At 42.2% G+C, this 22,959-nt stretch overlaps 1 protein-coding gene across 1 annotated transcript in view; it reads left to right on the plus strand.

Annotated features, from left to right (window-relative positions):
* Positions 1-4,388: 4,388 nt before the first annotated feature.
* Positions 4,389-22,959, plus strand: part of USF3 (upstream transcription factor family member 3) — a 31,287-nt gene continuing 12,716 nt past the window's right edge. The window contains exons 1-2 of the mRNA XM_074155100.1: positions 4,389-4,498; positions 21,214-21,278. Coding sequence (XP_074011201.1) covers positions 4,460-4,498; positions 21,214-21,278 — 104 coding nt within the window. The 5' untranslated portion in view covers positions 4,389-4,459. The remainder of the gene's footprint in view (positions 4,499-21,213; positions 21,279-22,959) is intronic.

A 22,959-nucleotide genomic window follows, 5' to 3' on the forward strand; every position in this document is an offset into this window, starting at 1 on the left:
AAGGGAGAAGAGTGGCGTCTGTTTGTTTGGTTTTCCCTGAAGTTATGAGCCTTTTCTCAGAAAACCTCTGCCTTGTGGAGGTAGCAGGGAGGAGAGGAAGAGGAACTGTCTTGGAATATTTTTGCATTGATAGTGAGCAGTCTTGAAATAAACAGACCAGGCATCAAGAATTCTGTGTTTTAGGCTTCATAGGTTAGATATTTTAAAGTATTCAAATTTATTTCTAGCTATTGCAAATCTTAGCAACCACCGTGGAAAAACTGGTCTGTATCTGTAAAAGTAACTGGTCTTAAGATGCAACAAGTACTCTTCCATACTGACTTTTCTCAGAAAGCTATTTAAGTAAAACTCATGTCTTTTCTTAGCTATTCCAGTCTCTTCTGTTAAAGGTATCTTTTGTCTGTAGTTTCTTTCTGCTCCTCTCCTGCTTTGAAGTGCCATTTATGAAGTGATAAAGTTGCACTGTGGTACAGTTTCTGGGGAAAAAGAAATGTTACCACAAATATTCTATAGCATATTCTGTGTTCTGCTCATACAAATATTCTATCTGCTTATTTAAGTTCCTCTGGAAACTGCTTTATCGGTAGATGGAGTTGCCGTGTTCGTTAGGATAGCATGCAGAAGTAAAGCTCAGACTCTGAAACTTGACTGTGGTCTTGAGCTGCTGCTACCAGCTGTCTTCCCTGACCTCTGCTGGTGGGCCTGGAAGGCACAGCTGGAGACGAACTGCTACCAGGAGTGCAACCTTCATCACTCCAACCTCAGCAGCAGCTGCAGGAACTGGAAAGCTATTGCTTTTAAACTGCTGCAGCTGTTCTCCAAATCACTTGGCTTATAGGGATCTCTGTCATGTTTCTTTTCTTCTCCACCCTCATCCCAGTCACCTCTCTAACAGCCTGTACAGTTAGACTATTCAGCTACTCCTTTACAGCGAAATGAGCAGATAACTCTGATTGTTCGTGTTACCCTTTCCCAAAACTTTGCTGGTTCTACAGGCAGTTCCATTCCCCTCACTGCATTCTAAACTTGGGTATTTACAGGGTCCTTGGAATAACTTGCAGTGTGCTATTATCTCTTAGTTACAACATTTTGCTTTTTTGTTGTTGTTGTTACTGTGATGATTGTTTAAAGAGCGGGTACCACGCTAGGATCTAATAAGTGAGTTGTAAGTCAAGTCATTCACTTCATGTTAAAACCTCAGATTGTTGTTTTTTCCCCAGTGTGTATATCCCTCTATTTACATGTGTTGGATATAATTTGTTGTTAAAGTGCCTTGTCACTCAACATTAGAAGGTTCACCTGTCATTCCTCATTCTTATTACCTTGACTAACCTCCAGCAAATTTTCACCTTGCTACTTCCTTTTTTAAAATACTGTTGAGGAGTATAGACAGACCCCAGCACAAATCTTTTTTGACTCTACTGCTGACCTCCCACTAGCGTGAAAACTGATCTTTTATTCTATGCCCTGTGATTTCTGTCTTTTAATCAACTTGGTCCCTGTGAGGATACTAGCCTCTGATCTTGGAGTAGCTTAGATGACTTATGAGCTTTTGGACAGGGATCTTTTATGTGAAGTCCTTTTGAATATCTACCAAATCAGTCTGTCAGCTGAGTGTTGTGATCTGTTTTTGACAATACTACTTTTCCCATAGAAGTTCTCCAAACCTATTCAACCCATCTACTCCTTCTTTCTGACTTCCCCAGTGCTTTAATACTGTAAAAGCATTCAGTTTTACTGCCATTTTGCCTGAAGCCTTTGTGGCAACACAATCTCAAGCTCTCTAGGCTACTGAGCAAGTTGCCAAGCTTTCTCTTTCACTCACTTGCACATATCTATGGCCCATAGTCCAAAAAACTCCTGCACCTGGGGAAAGATGCACTGACCTGCCTTCTGTCATATCATATCAGCTTTATCAGCTGTGTCGTATCATACAGACTTACACCATGACTGTTCACTAAATTCTTGAATCCAAACCTGCACTACAGCCAAGTACTATGCCTTCATTCCAGAAAAATGCATTCAAGTTGTTCTTGGTTAAGACTATTTAAAATAAAGCTGAAGAAACTCTTCCTTTTAACCTGTCACGCTAACAAGTCATCTTATCTAGTCAATGTAAAGCTTTTTAAGTGTTTGTGCAAAACCTGTTTGGTTTTTTGGTGATGTGTTGTTGTTTTTTGTTGTTTTTTTTTTTTTTTTAAACTCTCTTGCCATATAATTGCTAGTCTGTGATACATTACCAGAAACAGGCTACTGATGTTCAACAATTTCCTGTTTTATATGATTTCACTAGTGAAGTTTTGCCTGCTGCTGGATTTTTGCTACTGTAATCTAACATTGTACTGGTAATCTGAAGACTTATGAGCTCAAACACTCCAGGGCACAATATGGTGGCAGAAGATAAACTTGGTTTTGCGGCTTTGGGCAGGGGGTGCCTATTCAGTGAAAATCTTCACTACCCTTTAAAAGAAGAAGTAGTAACTCATTTTATATTGGAGTAATTTGACAGAGCACAGGTATTTCATATCTCATTAGTCCTCCAGTTTGGTTGTGTCACACCAGAACTAAAAAAAATATGAAAATTGCAAAAGTGCATTTACATTTATACTTGACATTGTGAAGTTGCTATTTACAGTAACTTTAGAATTTCTCTGCAAAAACAGCAAGGGCCTTACGTTTCTTCACAGCTGGCAAATGGGTCTTCCATTTAATATCAGCTGCAAGATTATTTTGCAAGCAGCAGCAATTCAAAATGAAATGTCTTGGGTTTGTTTTGGTTTTTGTTTTTTTTTTTATATTTAATTGCTACTATGACTCATTTCAGCAGCAGAAAAGCTCTTGGACACTTCAGAAACTTGTTCCTGCTCTGTGCTGTGTGATGCTTTAGGAAGCTAGATGGACACAAGATGCACTCGGGGGGTAAAAGGCATCTACATTTTCCATAAAGCTTAACCATCACAGCTCTGTCTCTCTAGGTTGTCTTGGAGAGAAGAGGCTTTGTAATTCCTGTATCACCTACAGGTAAGGAAGGGTAGAAAGTACTTATACTTCTGAAAAGAGTTCTAGAAAGTAGGTGTTTCAGAACATCTGTGGAAGGAAATGATTGAGAATGGAAATGAGAAGCTGCCTTATTATGATTGGTAATTGAATTAGATAGGTGTTAGCAGGAACTACAAGCTCAGGTAGCAGGGAATTGTTAATCGTTCAGAGTCCCTAATTTAGCAGAAGAAACGACGTTTCTCTTAAGCTCTGATTTAATTCATGAGGAAGATGGATGAAGGGTCTTACTCCTTGGAACTAAATAAGCACAGTGTGTCACAAAGCTTGTATTGAAACAACCGATTCTGTTAACGAATCAACAATAGCAAAGATATAACAGTCCCAGAAGCCGGTCGGGCTGCTAATAAACAGCCGGTTGTAGTTTGGAAAGTCTTTGGCCAGCTGTCTTTTTTTTTTTTTTTTTTTTTTTTTTTTTTTTTTTTTAAAATAATCTCAATTCCTTTTCCAGAGCTGTAGTCGCGGAGGAAGCCGGGTGCTGTTTCCGTGTATAAATACTACGGGTGAGGCAGAGACCGGCTTCCTTCGGGCGCTTCTCAGCGCCCGGGCGGCTGCAGGCAACGTGCAGCCTGTAGAGCCGCTGCAGAGAGTTTCCTTTTTTTAAATGCCCGAGATTTCTGACAGAAAAAATATTTTAAATACGGGAAAAAAAAAAACAAACAAACCCACTCTATACAGGTTTTATTTACCTGCCCCCTCCGGAGGGTCCCGTGTGCCGTTGGGTCACGGTGGTTTATCGAGCCGCCCGTCCCCTTCCAGGGTCCCCTCCCCCGGGGGGGCGAGCGGGTGGTCCCGGCAGCCGCGGTGCTTCCCCCGGCGGGGTGGGCAGCGGCCCCCGAGGCAGGAAGGAGGGCGGGGGAAGCCGTGGCGGGGGCTGAGGGATGGCTGCCGGCCGGCGGGGAGGCGGAGCGGGCGGTTTGTAACCGGCTGGTGAAGGGGCGGTTTAAACTAGCGCTGAGGTAACGGCGGTGCGACCCGGAGCATCGGCCGCGGCGCCGCTTCCCCTTTAAGAGTTTCCGCCCGCCTCTCGTCCCTTCTCGCTCCTTTCATTGGTCGACTGAGGTGCCGGTCTCCGGTAGTTCCTGTTTCGGCCACCGTAACTTGTTGACGGTTCGCACCCCAGTCTCAACCTCTTTGGCCTCCGATTGGGCCGCCACGCCAATGTTTGTGGTGTCGATTGGTCCGTGCCGACTCCGCCCCGCCCAGTCGAGTCGAGCAACGCCTTCCCCGTTGCGTCCTCGTTGATTGGCCTGGAGAGCTCAACCCTTGCACTCGGATTGGCTGCCTCGTGCCGCGCGTGCGAGCAGCAGGGTGGGCTGCGCGGGTAGGCGGGGGGGGCGGGGGGGAGTGGATCGGAGTGGAGGCAGCGGCGGCGCGCTGACACGGGGTGACCGCTCGGAGGATGGTCCCCGCGGTGGGGCTGCCGCTCCTCAGCCCCCCTGTGAGTGTCGGGCAGCTGCTGCGGGGGGTGGGACCGCTCGGAGCGGAGCCCGGTGAGCGGGAGGGTGGGAAGAGGAGAGGCGGAACGGGGAGCGGCCGCGGTACCGGGGCTGAGGGGACGCGGGCCGCCCTTCCCTTCCCCGCGGCGACCGTTGCCGTTGAAGAGGAGGTTGGCGAAGGGCGCGTGCCCCCCCCCACCCCATCCCCCCCCGCCAACCTTGCGCGCGCCGCCGTCGCCAGGGCGACAGGGCCGAAGCCCCGCGCGGAGCTGTCGGAGCCCTCGCCGGAGCGCGGGGCTTCGGCCCTGTCGCCCTGGCGACGGCGGCGCGCGCGGGGCCACCGGCCCTGTCCCGCCACCCCCGGGAGCCCCCTCAGGCCTCCTCGTCCACCGGGGAGGGCCTCGGGCCCGGCTTAGTTAGGGGCCGCGGAGGCGGAACAGGCCGGGGCGGTGCAGTATGTGTGTGTCCCCCCCCCGCCCCGCCGCGGCCCTTTGTGGTGCGGCCGCTTGCTGCCCCCCGGGTGCTCCTGCGGGCACCGCCGTGGCGGCGGCCGGGCTTTGGCTCCCGAGCGAGTTTCCTTGCTTCGGTTGCGAAGGGTTGGCCGCCTCCCGACCCCGCGTGGGTCTCCAGGCGCTGGTGCATGTAGTCGGAGAGAGCGTTAGGGATGACAGCACCTGGGGTTTGGAGAGTGGGCTGTGTTTTATCGTTTTTAAATTTTGAATGATCTGAGACAACTGACATAAATGGCTCTGCAGGAAGTTAGCTTCGGAGAGAGCGCTGTTTCTCAAGCGTAACATCTTTTCAGCGTGGTCCAGGATAGAGAACGTGCTGTGCATTGCCTCTGCGTGTCACACATTGCTCTTGTGTGACATCTTAACCTGGAAGTTACTCAGCTTCGGCGTACAGTGTAAAAGCCCAGCGTTTTTATTTAGAATTCGGTCCCTGGAAACTAACTCTTCCTGTTGGGTGTGTTTTCATCTCCTTGGAAGGCTTGGTTGCCTAAGGAAAGAAGGCTCACGGACAGGCTCTGTCTATTCCTTCTCCAGCTAGTAATTTTAACTCTCTGGCCAATTTCAAGCAAATTTGCCAGGTCTTAGAGAGATTGAAGTCTTTAGTTTCATGGAAATCAACATCTAACAAATGCAGATCATCACAGTTGTTGCGCACACTAAGGGCAGGGCACCATGAATCCAGCTTCTTGTGACAGCAGAGGTGAACTGAGTCCATCAGCATACTCCTGTCTGAATACAGCTGTAGCACACGGTGCTGTTTGTCCAGGGAAGTTTGTAGGAAAAAGGTGGAAGTAAGGTGAAGAAGAAGGGAATAGTGATAGTACTGGCTATAAGTACATAAAAAATCACAGGGCTTGATTTTTACTTTTCACATAATGACTTGGCCTTCTATTAGACTCCACCCAGGCGTATGATTATTAAATGCTTTTAGTAAAGATAAATTAATGATGGCACAGTTAAGCATTCGGAAGTCAGGTAATGTAATAGCTTGGGTTGGAAGCATGATGTTGGCTTTGCTTTGTCATATACAATGCTTTGGGACAATCATACTTATGTGATTACATTACGTAGCGCTTTAACAAACTGCAGAGTATCATTTGTCTCTCATGAATTGTGTGCAGTAATCAGACAAATAGGAAGAAAGAAGCTTCCCATGGGAAAATGGTTATTATTATAAGGATTTAGAATTTTTAATTCTGACTTTCAATTACTGCCATGATAATGATCCATAGGTACGTTTTGGAGTCAAATAGGTTTGACAACTGAAAATACAGTTGTTACTAAATGGGAAATTAGCTTAGAAAATGCTCCTGTAAGCATGATTTTAAGGTACCTGTGTTCAAAATAACGTATCAGATGTGTGAAGCAGTATGAGAACAGTTGCAAACTTTGAAGTATTTGGATATTACTTATTCCTTTAGGTTATAGATATATGGGAAGATTTTAACAGAGTAGGTGAAAAATGGTGATGGATCCTGGAGGAGTCTGACAGCTGCAAAGAGATAATTAGGATATAAGTGCTTGGTAGTTGCTTTGCTGCTTTGATTCTTGGTTTTCCAAGTAGTGTTCCCAGGAGCTGACCAGGGACACAGTGAAGTGACTGTCACTCAAGTGGTGCTGTGATGTGTGGCTGGCACACACCTGCTGTGTGCATCGTGAACTCCACGTTTGTAGCTGAAGTTTAGTCTGAATTTCAAAGACATCTTATGAACAGGAGGGCAGAAATTCAGTGTATGTATTTTGCTGACACTGTTGGCTGAGCTACTCCAGCTGTTTTTCAGCTTCTCTCCTCTTGGGTGAATGTAGAAGATGCTTCTGACTTCTTTAAGGGGAGGAATTAAAGTGCTATTTTTTGTTGGTTGGCTTTCTGTTGGCTTCTTCCCCACCACCCCATGAAAGTGTGTTGGCATAAGGTGTGTGACATTGTAACCAATCATATCCAGTTTGGATGTGAATTAATACAAATGTATGGATTGAAGTTGGATACTATATAGGGTAGAGGAAAGAAATAAATATGTAGGGAAGTCAAGAGCTGGGACATACTACATTTGACAAGAACCATTCAGTCATTTAATTTTTGTACGGTAGTGCTTGTGTTGTCGTAATAAGTTTTTTGGATCCAAGATGGTCTTGCAAATAACTTTGTAACTCCTTCTCTGGAGGTTTTCAAGACCCGCCTTGATGCAGTCCTGAGTAATGTGCTATAGGAAATCCTGCTTTAGCAGGGGGGTTGGTCTAAATGATCTCTAGAGGTCCCTTTCAACTCTGAAAATTCCATGATTCCGTAAATGACACATGACTGGGGGGAGGTATAGGTAGCATACCATTTGATATGAAGGGATTCTCAATGAATCATAGTTGTTTGCATTGTAAGAACACGGACCTGGACAGGCTTGAGAGACGGGCCTGTGCAAACGTCATTAAGTTCAACAGGGCCAAGTGCAAGGTCCTGCACCTGTGTCACAGCAATCCCAAGCATAAATACAGTTTGGGAGGAGAATGGATTGAGAGGAGCCCTGAGGAGAAGGACTTGGGGGTGTTAGTTGATAAGAAGCTCAACATGAGCCGAAAATGTGCGCTTGCAGCCCAGAAAGCCATCCACATCTTGGGCTGCATCAGAAGAAGTGTGCCCAGCAGGTTGAGGGAGGTGATTCTCCCCCTCTACTCCGCTCTCGTGAGACCCCACCTGGAGTACTGTGTCCAGCTTTGGAGTCCTCAACATAAGAAGTATATGGACCTGTTGGAATGGGTCCAGCGGAGGGCCATGGAGATGATCAGAGGGCTGAAGCACCTCTCTTAGGTGCTGAGAGAGTTGGGGTTGTTCAGTCTGGAGAGACCTTATAGTGGCCTTCCAGTACATAAAGGCAGCCTACAGGAGAGGTGGGGAGGGACACTTTATCAGGGAGTGTCGAGATAGGATGAGGGGTAACCATTTTAAACTGAAAGAGGGGAGATGTAGATTAGATACTAGGAAGCAATTCTTTATTGTGAGGGTGGTGAGACACTGCTTCCAGTTGCCCAGAGGAGCTGTGGATGCCCCATCCCTGGAAGTGTTCAAGGCCAGGCTGGATGGGGCTTTGAGCACCTGGTCTAGTGGGAGGTGTCGCTCCCTATGGTTGGAACTAGATGATCTTTAAGGTCCGTTCCAACCCAAACCATTTTATGATTCTATGAACTTTTCAAAACTGTCATGAAGTCTGTGCCACCTTGAAGGATAGCAAGTAAACATCACAGCACAGTGTTTCAGCTGAGACAGTTTTCAATTAAATAACTATTGAACGTTGTCCCTGATTATCAGAATGCCAGTGGAGATGTGTGCCTGGCTGTGTGTTTAAATGAAAATGGATATGTAAAATGTGTGTGTGCATAGCATCTAACAGCTTTAATGTTCCTAATTATTTCATAATGGGTCTAATTGTAATTGTCAGGCTTCCTAAGAAGTACTGTATTTGTCTCCAACCTGAAGAACTGCTCACCCTTAGTATTGCCGGTCACTTTATAACTTACTTCCTGTGCTAGCATTCTTCATCTCTGTCATGTTTGTGACTCCTTTATTAAGTGAAGTCCCTCAGGAACATGTTTTCCTATTCTGAAGGGTATCAATCATAACATGAGGGGGGTGTGTGTGTGATCTGGAAAGTCGAGTGAAAACATGTCAGATGGAATGGCTGAGCATTAGGGCTTCCTGTGTTTCACGTTGCAGTAAAGCATGTAAAGGTCGCGACTCCCTGATTAAGAAATCTTGTACAGTGCCCAATTTATATAATGCTAACCTAACTTGCTGGTTAAAATACAATTCCAGCTTTCACATGTGCATATCGTGTCCAAAGAGTACTTTGGTTTGACCTTCCAAGTGTAGCACTGTTGTCATGCTCTAAGTAAGCACAAAAGTGATTCTGCTGTGTGCACAGGATTGACAAATTGTGTATAAACTAAATTTGTTTCCTCTATGAAAAGCTATGGTGTTAGTCTTTTAAGGTGAATGAGTTACTTTTGCAACCAAGACATATGATAGCAATCTTTTACCTCAGCCACGCTTTGTGCCATTGTGATTCAGAAAAGAAGAAAGTAGCAGACTGCTAAAAATGTTTCATGCTTCCTGTTAGCAAGTGCCTTTCTCACACAGTTACCTGAATTTCTGTCAGGTTAATTGACCCAGATGAAGACCGTTAAATGAGAACCAACTAAAAGCACATCTTAGTCATGTCAGTACTCTGACACCAAAATGAGATCTTTGTGGTCCATCTCCAGTGAGGCTGGAATGATCGGAGTGTGGCTACATTAACTTTTAGGTATAATGCAGATTTCTTAGATCCTGTGATCTGGAAGTCATTGGTGTGGTGGGCAGTGCCATGAGAAGATTGATAAAAACATTGTTCTTTAGGCTGCTGACACTATTAAAAGAAGTGTAAAGGTATTGCGGGGAAGACGAGAACTTAACTTTAAAAAGTTTTGTTTCTGCTTCAAGTAACTGAAGTTTAAAGTGGAAAACAAGTTGTCCATTTGGGGCATCTCGCTGCATCTGTAGTCTGTAATGAGTGGGTGGTTTATGGAACACTTACTTCATGCCATTTGAAGTTGGACTCTGCTTTGTTTTCATGCGCCAGTGAAGTTGTTAGCTAGAAATTGAACACAAATCTTAGATTGGTTGGAAATTGCCTTTTGCTCCATACTACAGCTCTTTTTGCTCATTTACTACAATAATAAAATGGTGCTAGCCCAACACTGAGCAGCTCCAAATCAGCAACAAGATAAGGAGCACCATTTCATTTTTTTCACTATTGGAGGATCCATGATATTCAGAGATGCTGTTTAAATATTATGTATCTATAGTTTAAACACTTGATTCTTCTATGTAAGTCTCTCGCCTGTTGTAAATTCTGAGACTTCCTGTGTAATTGGAGAAGTTTAACTCGGTTTGACATTGTCTTGGGTCATAGTTCCACAAACATTAAGCCAGTACTGCCACCGTGAGAAGCACCCTTGTACCAATGTAAGCAGTTTCAGTGTACTTGTCTGGGAGTGGGGGGTTTCTTTGCAATCCTTTTGCAGAGTAAATTTCAAGTTGAAGTAATGTTCTTGTCTGGCTTCCTGTGTGAGTGTCAGTGAAGTGGGGGAGAGGCTGCGTCTCTCAGCGTTACTTTGGAGCAGGTAGGAGAGTAGGGGAGGGTAACCATCTTACAGATTTTCCTATTACTGCCATAAGGGCCGTTTGCTAACTAAGGAAAGTTAGGTGGCTAGCTTAGCATATGTTGCAGTGTAACTCACTGACTGACAGCATTCAGATTCTGATAAAATAATTAATACAAGCAAAAATTGTTATTTTGCAATGCATCAGGTTTCAACTGTAGGTTGCCTTTCAGAACTCTGTGTAACTTACATCTCTGCGTAAGTAGTGTTGGATTGAAAATGAGCTGAATGGCTGGACCCAGAGGGTGATGATCAGCAACGCAAAGTCTCTTTGGAGGCCAGTGACTAGTGGTGTATTCCAGAGGTCAATTCTGGGTCCAGTCCTGTTAAATCTTCATTAATGATCTGGATGATGGGGTAGAGTGTACCCTGAGCACATTTGCTGATGGGGAAGAGTGGCTGATATACCAGAGGGTCGTGCTGCCACCCAGAGGGACCTCAACAAGCTGGAGAAGTGGGCTGACAGGAACGTCATGAAGTTCAACAAGAGGAAAGGCAGAGTCCTGTACCTGGGGAGGAACAACCCCACACTGGAGGCCACCCAGCTGGAAAGCATCTTGATAGAAAAGGACCTGGGCGTCTGGGTGGACACCAAGCTGAACATGAGCCAGCAATCTATCCTTGCTGCAAAGAAGGCAAATGGTATCCTGGACTGCATTAAACAAAATATTGCCAGCAGGTCAAGGGACATGATCCTTCCCCTCTACTCAGCACTGGGGAAGCCACACCTGGAGTGCTGTATCCGGTTCTGGGCTCCCCAGTATAAGAGAAAGATGGACATACTGGAGAAGAGTCCAATGAAGGGCCACAAAGATGATGAAGGGACTGGAGCATCTCTCACCTGAGGAGAGGCTGAGAGAGCTGGGACTGTTCAGCCTGCAGCAGATAAGGCTCAGGGAGATCTCATCAAGCTATATAAATACCTGAAGGGTACGGAGACAGGTTTTGTTCAGTGATGCCCAATGACAAGAGGTAATGGACACAAACTGGAATGCAGGAGGCTCCATCTGAACATCAGGAAACACTTTTTACTGTGAGGGTGACCGAGCCCTGGAGCAGGTTATGTAGGGAGGTTGTAGAGTCTTCATCCTTGGAGATACTCAAAAGTTGTCTGGACATGGTCTTGGGCAGCTGGCTCTAGGTGGCCCTGCTTGAGCAGGGGGGTTGGACGAGATGACCTCCGGAGGTACCTTCCAACCTCAACTGTTCTGTGATTCTGTAATGCCCTAACCTGCTTCAGAATCTAAGAAACTCAGGAGATTGCATTCTGAAAGTCAATATTTAAAGTGCTATAGTCACATCTTGCCTACATGACTATTTGTCTGTCTTTGCTGTCTGTAGTTACGACTGCAGCAGTTACCATTTGTATCTAAGCTATTAAAAAAAATGGTGATAATTTTTATTTGGTATAGTATTCACCTGTATTCAGCCAGCACACGTGCTCTGTACTTCTGAGCTGCAATTTCCTTGCTCTGTGATTAGTTGGGGACTGCTCTGCCTTTGAGCTTCTAACCAATCATGCACCCTACGCTTGCACACCCTTTCTTCTGTCTTTCTGCATGGCTCAAGTTCAAAACATCTTCTGTTGGAGGCAGCTGCCCAGTACTTAGCTGGTGTCTGTGTTCATTTAAATGAAAGTGGGGGAGAGTTGAGGGCTTTTGGGGTTTGTTTCTGTTTAAGTCTGTGACCAAAAGTGATGCTTAGTCTCAACAGCTGATCATTTGGCTTATTAGGTATTGTCTTTATCTGAAGTGGTGGTGTCTGTTGAGGTCATGTTTTATACTTGCTGTGGTTGGCAAGTTATAGAGTCCCACCTGTAAATTGTCTCAAGAGGCTTTACAGTCCATCTTACTCACTTTGTCTGTGGTTTTTCTGTTTTTGTTCTGGGTGGGGATGGGAAGACCCTGTGTTTCTTAGTTTGGAAAAGCTGACTGTTTGAGCTATCCCTTGCTAAGGAACACAATGGAGATCTCCAACTTCTAGTTTCACTTAAAAATATCTTAACCTAGTCAGTCTCAGGTGGCAACAGGGGGACGATTTCAGAGAGTGGTAGAAAAAGAAGGTGGAGGTAAGGCAATTTAATTTTATAGAATGATTTTCTAATTCAGTAAAACTTGCAGGATCATGCTATCAGTCTATCCCTTCCCTTTACCCATTCCTTTCAGACCTCTGCAAAGTAGTAACTTGGAAGTCTGGTTTTAGTCTCTCCTCTGTTGTCAGTGCCAAATTTCTACAGTAGTCTTATTTGCTTTTTCTGGTGCTTTCAAAACTACTTATTTACCCCTGGATAGCTCATATACAGTAATTCTAAGCTGAATAACTAGTTCGTCAAGTGGTGAAATTAATGAATGTAGGTTTCCTATCAATTTGCACCTAGTGGTTCCATTTTCTGGTGTCTAACATATATTGGTCTTGCTTTTAAATTTCTTCTTTGAAAGTGGTTGTTAAGAAAGCGAGTCTGCTTTCCCTGGTCACCTGGGCTCAGGTATCTTTAGTTTGGACCTCTCTGTTAAATCTAATTGAAATAGTTTGCAGCTTTTTCCCTGCCAGTGTTATTTAAAACTGTCTGTCAAACACCCAGATCAGAAGATGAGTCCTTTATTGCTGGAACTGAAGCAATTGCCCAGTGGACCAAAAAAAAAAAACTTTAAGGAGTAAAGGTGTGAAATACCATTGAGGTTGTGAAGGAGAGTTAAGACTGCTTGGGTTCACTAAAGCCTTTTGTGAGGAGCCTGGCATGAAATGTACATTACAAAGTTGTGGGGGTTTTGTTTGGTTTTGTTGGGTTTGGGGGCAGAGTGTGTGTGTGTTTGGTTTTTTTTTTAAAGCTCATTAGGGCTGGTAATAACGAAAGCACCACTTCTGGAATAACGAGTTGGCCTTTTCTGAAGGAAGTGGCAGTACATTGTCTAGACAGGTGCTTTGGGAGCACTTCCATACAGTTGCCAGTTTCCACGATTCTGAAAGTTGAAGGCAAGTTTCATTAATTCTTATAAAGTCAACGTACTTAGGAATTATGTGTCTTTACAGTGGAGTTGGGGAGTAGGTTTGCTCAGATTATAAATTAAAACTGAAATACTGTTTTATGGTACCTTCTACCCTGGCCGTTTTTGCCTTTAGCCCTACTAAGATTCGTAGGGAAATCCTTTACTCTGTAAGGTCAGTGTTTGTAACCAAATCTCAGAATGGATTTCCTCTGCATGTTGTAAAGGAGCTTTATAGAGAAGACCCATACAATAGTGCTTTCTGTATCATGAACCCTTGACAAGTTCTTAGTTTGTGTCAGATTTCTCAAACCACAAGCCTGTAAAATATTCAAGAACTTGACTGTGTAATCCTATGTACTTAACAACTTATATCTGAAAAGATACATTAAAAAAAATTGACATACAAACTCTCTGGATACCCTGCACATTTCAGTTCTAGGATATTTTGTGCTGCTTGTTAGTTAGCGTCCTCAAGAGAGAGGAGCAAGTTGGTTTAGCATGTGTCTGGTGTAGCTATCAGAGAATCACTTGATACCTCCTCAACACCTTATGAAGTTTTATAGACAGACTATGTCAGGATCATTTGTAGTGGCAGAGCAAAGCGAAGCTCAGATTAAAACCAAAAAATGAATCAGAGAGTAGTATTCTGGCCATATCGATGTGGCCAAAATGAAAGTTTTTATGCTTTGATTTTAAATTGATTGTCGAGCCCTATGATAAAGGACGGTTCTTTAAATACCTTGTTTGGAGGTAAGGTCACATGAAAGCAGAATTGACTGGCTCTTGCAGAAGCTGTAGCTTCTTCGTTTGTCCAATTGGTTTTTGGTGTTTCAAATACAGCTTTCATATGTGGATGGCTTCCTTACTTATAAATAACTTGATCCCAGTATTCAGAGATCGTGATAACTTGCATGTTACAGCTCTCTTTTGGGGCAAAAGAAGTTATTTGTTCTTTAGACAATGTGCTGCCAGCAAGGTTTGGCTCACCAACTCTTGCACCAGAGTGGGAACACGCTCAGCCTCAGCAACAGTGCAGGCAATCTTTGTCATTTAATACAGGTAGCCTAAGTCACATAGAGGTGATGGCCTGCTATAGGAGGAAGTTGTCTGCAGTTCACTTTGTATCCACTTAGCCTTCACCATCAGAACAGATTTTTTTGATTCCTTTGTCAAGAGTAACGTAATTAGATATCTACCTTCTATTTGAAAATAATTTTCTATTTTGAAGTGTACTGTGGATCACCGGGCATTGAAAACCAGGGAGATGAGCACTCTTGCAACTCAGAGACATTCCTCGTACTTTCTCACTTCCTTCATGAAATTGGTATGTGGTAACTTATGAATCTTAAAAAAATGTATAAAGAACATGGGAATCATGAGGATTTCCAAGGTCATTGCTTTTTGTTTTCCTAAAGAAGAGAGTGACCTTCCCCTTATCTTGATCTAAAGTAGCTGAGGATGCTCTTTGGGGTGACATCTCTGGTTTTTGTGATTCTCAATTGTGCAATAGTTGTGTAATTACAGCTCTTTACCTCCCAAGTGCCTGCTTCCATCTAGACCACAGGAGATAGTTCTCATAGGCATCTTCCTTTACTAGCACTGTGTCTTTAGCACTGTAGCACTTTACCAGTCTGTTTGTAATACCAAAATCGTCCACACAATGTGTGAGGGTGGCAGCAGCTCACATCTGGATGCAAAAGGTCTAGAGATATCTCTCCTGAAATAGTTTTCAGAACATCATCAGCAAGTAAGAGACTTGGTTCAGTAGACATGATCTCTCTCTCTGCCCCTCCTCTAATGATTAAAAATAAATGAGACTATAACAATGTAGGCAGACTTGAGGAGCTACAACAGTAGAATAAGAAGAATAAACGAGGTGGACCTTTAGGTGATTAATAGCAAAGTTTCTTTTTTTTTTTTTTTTTCCCTGAAGTTTCTTAAGCAGATCTGGTCAGGATTTCTCAGAATGACCTGACAACTATGCTGTCCTGAAATTGCGTGTTAGTAAATGGTCACAAGCAATTATGTCCTTCATATTCCAAAAATTATAAATGAAAACAAAAAATAATGTAGATATAAGGGAATATCACTTGAGTGATAACCTTGCTTCTTCTTTCAGTGTTGGGGGAGGGGAGGAAGTTTTCTTTCTAGTTCTCTCACATGTTCTTATATAATAGCCTTACTGAAACTTTATTGCTTTAAGTCATCAGGAGGAAAAATACCAATGTATTTGAGTTTAGATAGTACAAACAAAAGAGGTAAAGAAAAACATTCTAAAAGCAGTGACTTTTTTTCCCATCTGTTGTTATTTGCAGACACCTTAAAAAAAAAAAAAGTGTATTGTGTAACAAGTTTTAGCTTATTGGCATTGGCTTTCTTCTCTTAACTTTTGCAGAAGCTCTGGGAACGGTCTGGTTGCCCTAGGAAACTGTCAGCTGGTTTGCATCTCTGTGAAAAGTTGAGGTAGCTCTCTCCTGCCCTTTAGTCCCTCGTACATCTTCCCGGGCAAAAGCTGGTACACGTTGTGGCCGGTCTGACGCTAGCTGGTCAGCCAGCACATACGTGCCACGGAGCTGGTGACAGACTCAAGCAGTATTCAGTCGCTTACCTGCAGTGCCAGCACTGACTTCACTCTCCTCCTCCTCTGCTCAGTCTGGAGTTTTTGTAAACATCTGGGGACTTAGTGTCTTTGAGAGGTTTCTTTTAGGTCAGTCAGTGAGCCCAGCGGTTGTTGTGAGTGGGTGGATGAAGAGACATGGTGCAGTACCAAGAAAACCTTGGTTTCCTCAGAAACCGAACTGAAAGATATCAAAGGGATTTTTACTCTTACAAGGAAAAACAGTTCTTTTCAATTTCCTGTACGGTAGTCTTAACAGGTTACTTTTATAGGCAAAAGTAGTTGGTATACGTAGGTAACAATTACGAAAGTAAGCTTTTGAGTTTAATTTCTTGCAGTCATTTTAAATAATGCAAAATTCGAATAGAAATGTTTCAAGGGAGAATAAAGAAAAGACAGTAAATCGTGTCTTTTTATCTCAAGGGCACCTTGCTTGTGATTAAAAGCTTGGATTAAGTCTCTGGTTGAAGCTTGTCTTATTTTAAAACATACACAGAAGATTGGAAAAGAGAATTCCAGCAGTCACTCGAATGAAGAGGACACTGTCTTGCAGGAACAAAAAAATAGCATTTGAGTAGTTATTGTCTATGTCTTGGAACTAATCTTGGCTGTAAATCATGGCTAACTACATGAGTGGTACAAAACTAGTAAGAACTGTAAGACTGTAGCAGATTTGGACTGTTGGTAGCTGCATATTAAAAAGATTCTTTCTGCCGCATACAGAAGAATGGAGCTAGCTTTACTAATTTGAGGAAGATTGGTTTGTACAGCCAAAGACAACAGATTTGAAGAATTACTTTCTTTTAAAAATTGAAGTTAGGGTTGGAGACACTTCCTAAATAAAGAATGAAAAGTTAATGTCAAATAAAATAATCTAGACCTTTTCTTAAAAAAAACTAAATCTGCTGAGTGCATGTTTTGAAGAAAAGATTTCATAAAATAAGTTGCCAAATAAGACAATTTGGTTTTGAGTTTTCTGTCCTTTTTCAGAACTGTAGAAGAGAATAAATTACATTAAATTTAAATCTCCAGAACACAAAATATCTTATAATTTCTGGGAATGACATTGCATTTAAATTAAAGTCGATATTTCAGGTTGATATTGTAAGAGCTGTAAATTACATAAAGCTTGAGGGAACTTTGGTACTAAATAAATAAAAATGTTGAATTGCTTCTCTGTCATCTGACTGAAGAATTTGGAATTTGCTACATTCTCTCTGCAGAAGGCATTTTTCTGAGTCCAGTGAGTGTATTTCATGAGCGAACTTGAAATACATTTGCCCCTGAGCTTATAAAGCAAATATATATCTTTCACTTTAGAGAATCAGTGAAGGAATCTCTCCATGAAGAAATATTACTCGAGATGGAAGAAGTAAAGAAAAACGCATTGTCACAGTTCTGGTGATACAACAGCTGCAAGGAAGAAATGGAGACAGTATAGATATGATTCATGAGCCTGCAGAAATCTCCACCTAGGTAGCTTTTTTTTAATGCTCAAAGTTCATATTTTCAGCAGCTCTGAAGAATACCATCTTCCTGCTGTTGCCAGCTCTAACAAATAAACTGCAAAGGTTTTTGTCCTTACAGAATAAGAATAGGAGAAAAACAACTTCAGTGCGCCATGATTCTTATGGTACAATCTAGCAATAAAAACCCCAGAGTTGTATACAAGCGCTGTTTAACAAACTTAACCACGTCTTTTCAGGTAAAATGTCAGAACTGGAAATAAACAAACTGGTTAATTAGATAATATGTACAGTAGTGGTGGTGGTTTTTTTTTTTATCACTTGCACAAAACTGCTTTGGAACTTTTGGGGAAAACATTGTTTGAGTGGTAAACTTTGATGAACTTGCCTATAAGTAATTCCATAGAAAAATTAAGTTAGAATAATATTCACTGCATTTCTGTGCCCTGTCAGCTGTATGACATGGGCTGTAGATCCCAGTAAACCTGAAGTATATCAAATACAAATTTAAAGTTGTTTATGTTTGATAGTTTGTGAGGCATATACACTTGGTGTATATTGAGTGGCATCTGGCTTGAACTGTGCAGGGAATGGCATCACTTGGACATAATTTTTTTTTTTAAAAGGCAAGGGAGGAATAAACAAACAGGGAGTCTTTGACACCTTATAATGAGGACTTCACGTTTTCTCAGGGTCAAAAAATGGTTACAAGCTGTATTAATAAATTTCAGCACAAACTTCTATTGAGATCTTGCCTGTCTTCTCAAATACTATATACAATGTATAGATGAATCATTCAAGTAATCTGTTAAGGAGGTAGAAATAAGGCAATCAGAAAACTCTGTAGATCATGACTTTGGGATATAGGGATGCTGTTATTAGGAATAAGAATGGAGCTGAGGGGATGTGGACCCTGGGCAGAAGAAGTATAGGAGCATGGAGAGCCCGTGTTGGGAGGGAGAAGTGGGTGCTCTGACTTGGGGCAGGGTGAAGATGGGGTTGTGGATGTGATCTAAACTGTGTGCAGGGAGAAGCAGGTGAGTGAGAACGGCTGTGTTTGTTCTGGGGAAGAGTATTTGTGGGTGGGCACTTTTTTTACACCCTTTACCTTCACACAGTGGTGTTTAATCTGTAGCCTTGCGTGGTAACTGGCCTTCTAAATTCACACTAATGCTTTCTATGTTAAATACACTTTAATACAGAAATAATCCTTTGGTTCTGAAGTTATATAAATTTGCAAGATTAAAAAAATGTGTTCCTTGGTGACTACATTAGTCTTTCAAAAACGCTAAGTTCACAGAAACCGAGACCTCTCTCATCTTTTTGCTCTGATTTCTGGCATACTTGCTGTGGTCTAGTAATACCCTGTAACAGATATATCAATTCTGTCCTTACAGACAGTGTAGAAAAGTGAAGAAACGGGGTACATGACTGCCACACGATGCAATCCAGCATCTTCCTTTTTCTAAGCATAATGTTTGAGAGCTTTGCTGTACCAGAACTATGTCCACATGCTCTGTGCTCACCTCCTTACCCCACTATGCAGAAACAGTACTGTATATGCTAAATTAAATAAAATGACCCTTTTGCCCTCACAAATAGCTATTTTACCTGATACACATGATATTGTCTTAATGCTGGATGTACAAGAGCGTAGTGTTACCGGCCAGCTACTCTGCTGCTTCTGTCTTTGCTGGTAGCCTTAGTGGATATAGATTCTGCTGGGCTGCTTTGACACAACTGAAAAAATACCCACTGAAGCAAGATGTGCTGACCCTAATCCCTCAACATACGTGTGAACATCTCTCTGGTTGCCAGCAGTGTAAAAGATGCCTGGGCTCTAGCCAGATTTCCTCTTTTTTTTTTTTTTTTTTTCAATAACCAGACTTGCACACCTGCTAAATTCTCCCAGGGAGAGTATTGCTGACCATCACCAGCTACGCACAGGAGGGATAAGTTACAGGTGCCTTGGGTGGGAAACTGGCTTCCCTGGCTTTCGGAGTTGTGAATTTTCACTAACTTGGAAGACCAGAGGTACCAACTGGACTAGTCTTACTAGATATAAACGAAAATAAAATAGTGAGTTAAGCTAGGTGGATTTAAAGGAGAAGAAATCTGTTTTGAAGATGAAATATCAAGAAATAATTTATGAGAGGGTGAATGAAAGTGCTGAAGCTGCATCACTACTTTTTCCCCCAGCAAAAGACTCTGTTAATTCTGTCAAGTTTTTTCATCATTTACACACAGCATGGTCAGTGAGAATGGAGAAAGCAAAGCCTGTTGAGAAATATAAATAGAAAGTGATGCCCTCCTATCGATGGGCTAGGGAAGTCTTTGGTGACTGTGTTTCAGGTAGGCTGTATGTAACACCCAGTGGAGCAGTGCAATGCTGTAACTCGGCTTGGAGGATTGTGTCTAATTTTGTGATGGTGTGAACACTGTTGTGTAGGTGGAGGAGTTGAATTACATTCCTGAAAACTTCAGGCACTTTGAGTTCCCCAAGCTGGATCTATTTACGGGTTATCACCTGTTTGCTTTACTTCATGGTTTGCCAACATTTCCCATGTCTTCACAGGAATAGAGAATGTACTTAAAGAAGGGATAGAGTGGTAAACGGTGTCAGCCTCAACGTTTCTCCTCAGTTAATCTTTACTGAATGAGTCCGCTACATTCAATTAACCTTTAAGAGTATAAAGACTGTAGAACAGCATCCAAGTCCTGTTTTGGCACAATACAGATAATTTCTGTTAACATTACACACACAGAGGCGCATGCACAGAGCCCTCTCCGAAGTGTACGCTTCGATGCTTTGGGAGCTCTATAGATGGCTGGCTTTCTGGTTCGTAAGAATTTCTTTTTTTTTTTTTCCTGTTTTTGATGTCAGTGTCAGTAATGGTAGGCTCAGTTTACATTAAAATCTGCTTGGTGTTGAAAGTTATATTAAAAACCACCCCCACTTCCTTACAGTACAAACAAACAAACAAAAAAATACCCTAAAGACACGAAGCCGGTTCAAAGAAGCCGATGAGCTTTCCAGGAGGAGCCAGGGAGAGGTGAAGCCACGAGGAGTCTGAGGGCCCATGGGAAGAGTTGCAATAACAGGTTGGTTGGGGAGAGAACAAGGAGAAGCATGAAACTAAATAGAGACCTCAGCCTCATCAAAAAACAGATTTTTACTTTTTCCTGCTGTCATCTACAGTATATATAATGTTACTTGCTGTCTAAAATTCATTCCTCTGGTAGAAACACCATCATTGACTTAATCTCGTCTTTTGTTTATTTTTTTCATAATGTTTTTGTTTACCTAAATACATGCTATTGATGTGTTCAAACTGAGGATAAGTTAGGTGCGATTTATTAGGCTGTTATATAAAAACTGTATTTCATAACTTTATTTTTAACTCAGTTTTATATATCTTAAAACATAGGGTGTAATTTTTGGCCACTTTAAGCTATACATTAATTCAATAGCGAGTAAGTTTGTAATTTACTACATTAATAACACTAAATTTGTATTTAATACAATGTCCTCATTGTAACTTGTATTTTGCTTAGCATTGATGCTTTATTTAGAACTGGGAATTGAATGCATATTCAGTTAGGAAGGGCTGATGAAAGAGAGTCCATCGGTACCTCCTCCTATTCAAAAAACAATCATATACTCTAATTTTCTTTCTTGCTTCCTTAAAGTAGTTGTGATTATACTTGTTTTTATATTTAAAGTAATTGAGGAAATGGAAACCAGTTCATCATAGACAGGTTCACAAAGCACCGCATTTTTAATGCTCGCACGACCAGCTGCTCTTCATCAAGGTGATGGACTTCTGCGTATGTTGTAGTATGGCCCTTTCCTTGCAGTCAAAGGCAAAACCACGTAAGAAATGTTGTGTGCTAAGAATTCAGAAGAGTGTAGGAGTTGTTAATTCCTTCCGCAATTTTCTTCAGGCTCTCTTCTCCGAAACCATGCCAGAGATGACAGAGAATGAGACACCTACTAAGAAGCAACATCGGTGAGTTTCTGCTGGAAAAACAGCTGTTTTGTAGTTCTGTAGTCTTTGGTCATGTCGCAGTTATGAGATTTCTAGCTAAAAGCTTGGCAATAAGGGTATTGACAACAAGTTCTGAGGGTTGACCAGGGTCGATCCAAAAATTTGGGAACACTGGCTGCAAAACTCCCTTTCTCTCTTCTCCTGTCTATGCCGAATTATTTGTCAAAGACATGTCTACCTGGGCCACCTAGGCAATGGAGATCCTTTCATTATTACACTGACTACTCTGATGTGTATAAAACTGTCACCACCTCTGTTTGAGTGCACCTTGTATTATTGCAGACACTCCTTGTAGATATTGGGGAGTCACTATGCTCATTTTGATAGAATAATTTAGATCTCTTCCTCAACTCCCAGTGGAATCTGGATCTTACATTGCAAATCTCTGCTGGAACTCAAAATACATCTTGAGGTTGAACAGCAAGGCTGACCAAAATTTGTTACAAAGTGACTGGGAGCTCATTACAACTTTTCCAGGTTTTAGTTCCTTTGTAGTAGCACCTTGATCTAATGCTTAATTGGTAGGGGAATCTTCAGTCCCTAGTTAAATACAGCATCCATCGTGTGCTAGCTGGCCATGTAGGATATGATTTATGATAAGAAAAGTTCAGAGAGAACATTGATTTGTCCTACAGAAATTTTTTCAGTTGTCTTGGGTCTTGTGACTCTTTCTTATCCCACTAAAGGAGTATTTTGGATTCTGTGTTGGTAATGGGAATCAAAGGGCAGCTGGGTCTCTCCAGCCCTTATATTCTTGTGCATATTTAGAATATATGGCCAATTCTGACTGGCAGATGGTTGTTTTGCATATAAGTGGGAAAACTGTAGTTTACTGTAAAAAAAAAAAAAAAAAAAACAACCCCAAAACATTTTAAATGATAGTTTACACACATTCCTGTTCTGGTGGTGCAAGTTTTCAATGAGCAGAAGATTCCTCACTTCTTGAATAGTTGTAGAACAGATATGTGAGCTTCAGTTGGCATTTATTTGACTTGAAGATGTTCATCTTTAGGCATTATTTCTCAGCAAATTACTCCAGGTCTGACTGTCTGCAGTAACATACTGTCTTGTCATCATTGTCCAGGTTATTCTAGATGCACACTACTTTTGGTGAGTTATCAGAAATAAATGTGTATCAACTCAAAGTGTAAAGGATACATGCCCCATCATAATCACACGTCATCCACGTGTATCCTGCATTCTCACTTCAGATTCCATGTAACATCTGGATTCTGTTGTAACAGTGAAAAGGGAATGCAGAAGATGCTGCTCTGCGTTTTGCATACTCTAGCCAAACATCTAGACTGAGAGCACACTGCTGGACAGAAATCTTTTGAAAGATTTTTTTTTTTTTTTCTGGAATATTTATTTTTCCAGAAAAAGTGCTCTGCTTTACTCTGCTTTCTGAAAGTGTTTGGCTTACTTCATGTATGCAGTACATCTGATTTATATATGTACACATTTGGGATTTATTGATTTCCAGCAAAGCAATTTGAGTCATTGCACAGTGATTCTGACCTGGTTGCCATCGGTCCAGAAATTCCAGGCGCCCATCTGAAAGCAAAGACAACCCTCACATGCTCAAATTATACCTAGACAGAATTTTGAGGCAGTGAAGAAGAACAACTGCAGAGGAATGGTA

Source organism: Numenius arquata, chromosome 1 (assembly GCF_964106895.1).
Source record: "Numenius arquata chromosome 1, bNumArq3.hap1.1, whole genome shotgun sequence".
NCBI lineage: Eukaryota > Metazoa > Chordata > Aves > Charadriiformes > Scolopacidae > Numenius > Numenius arquata.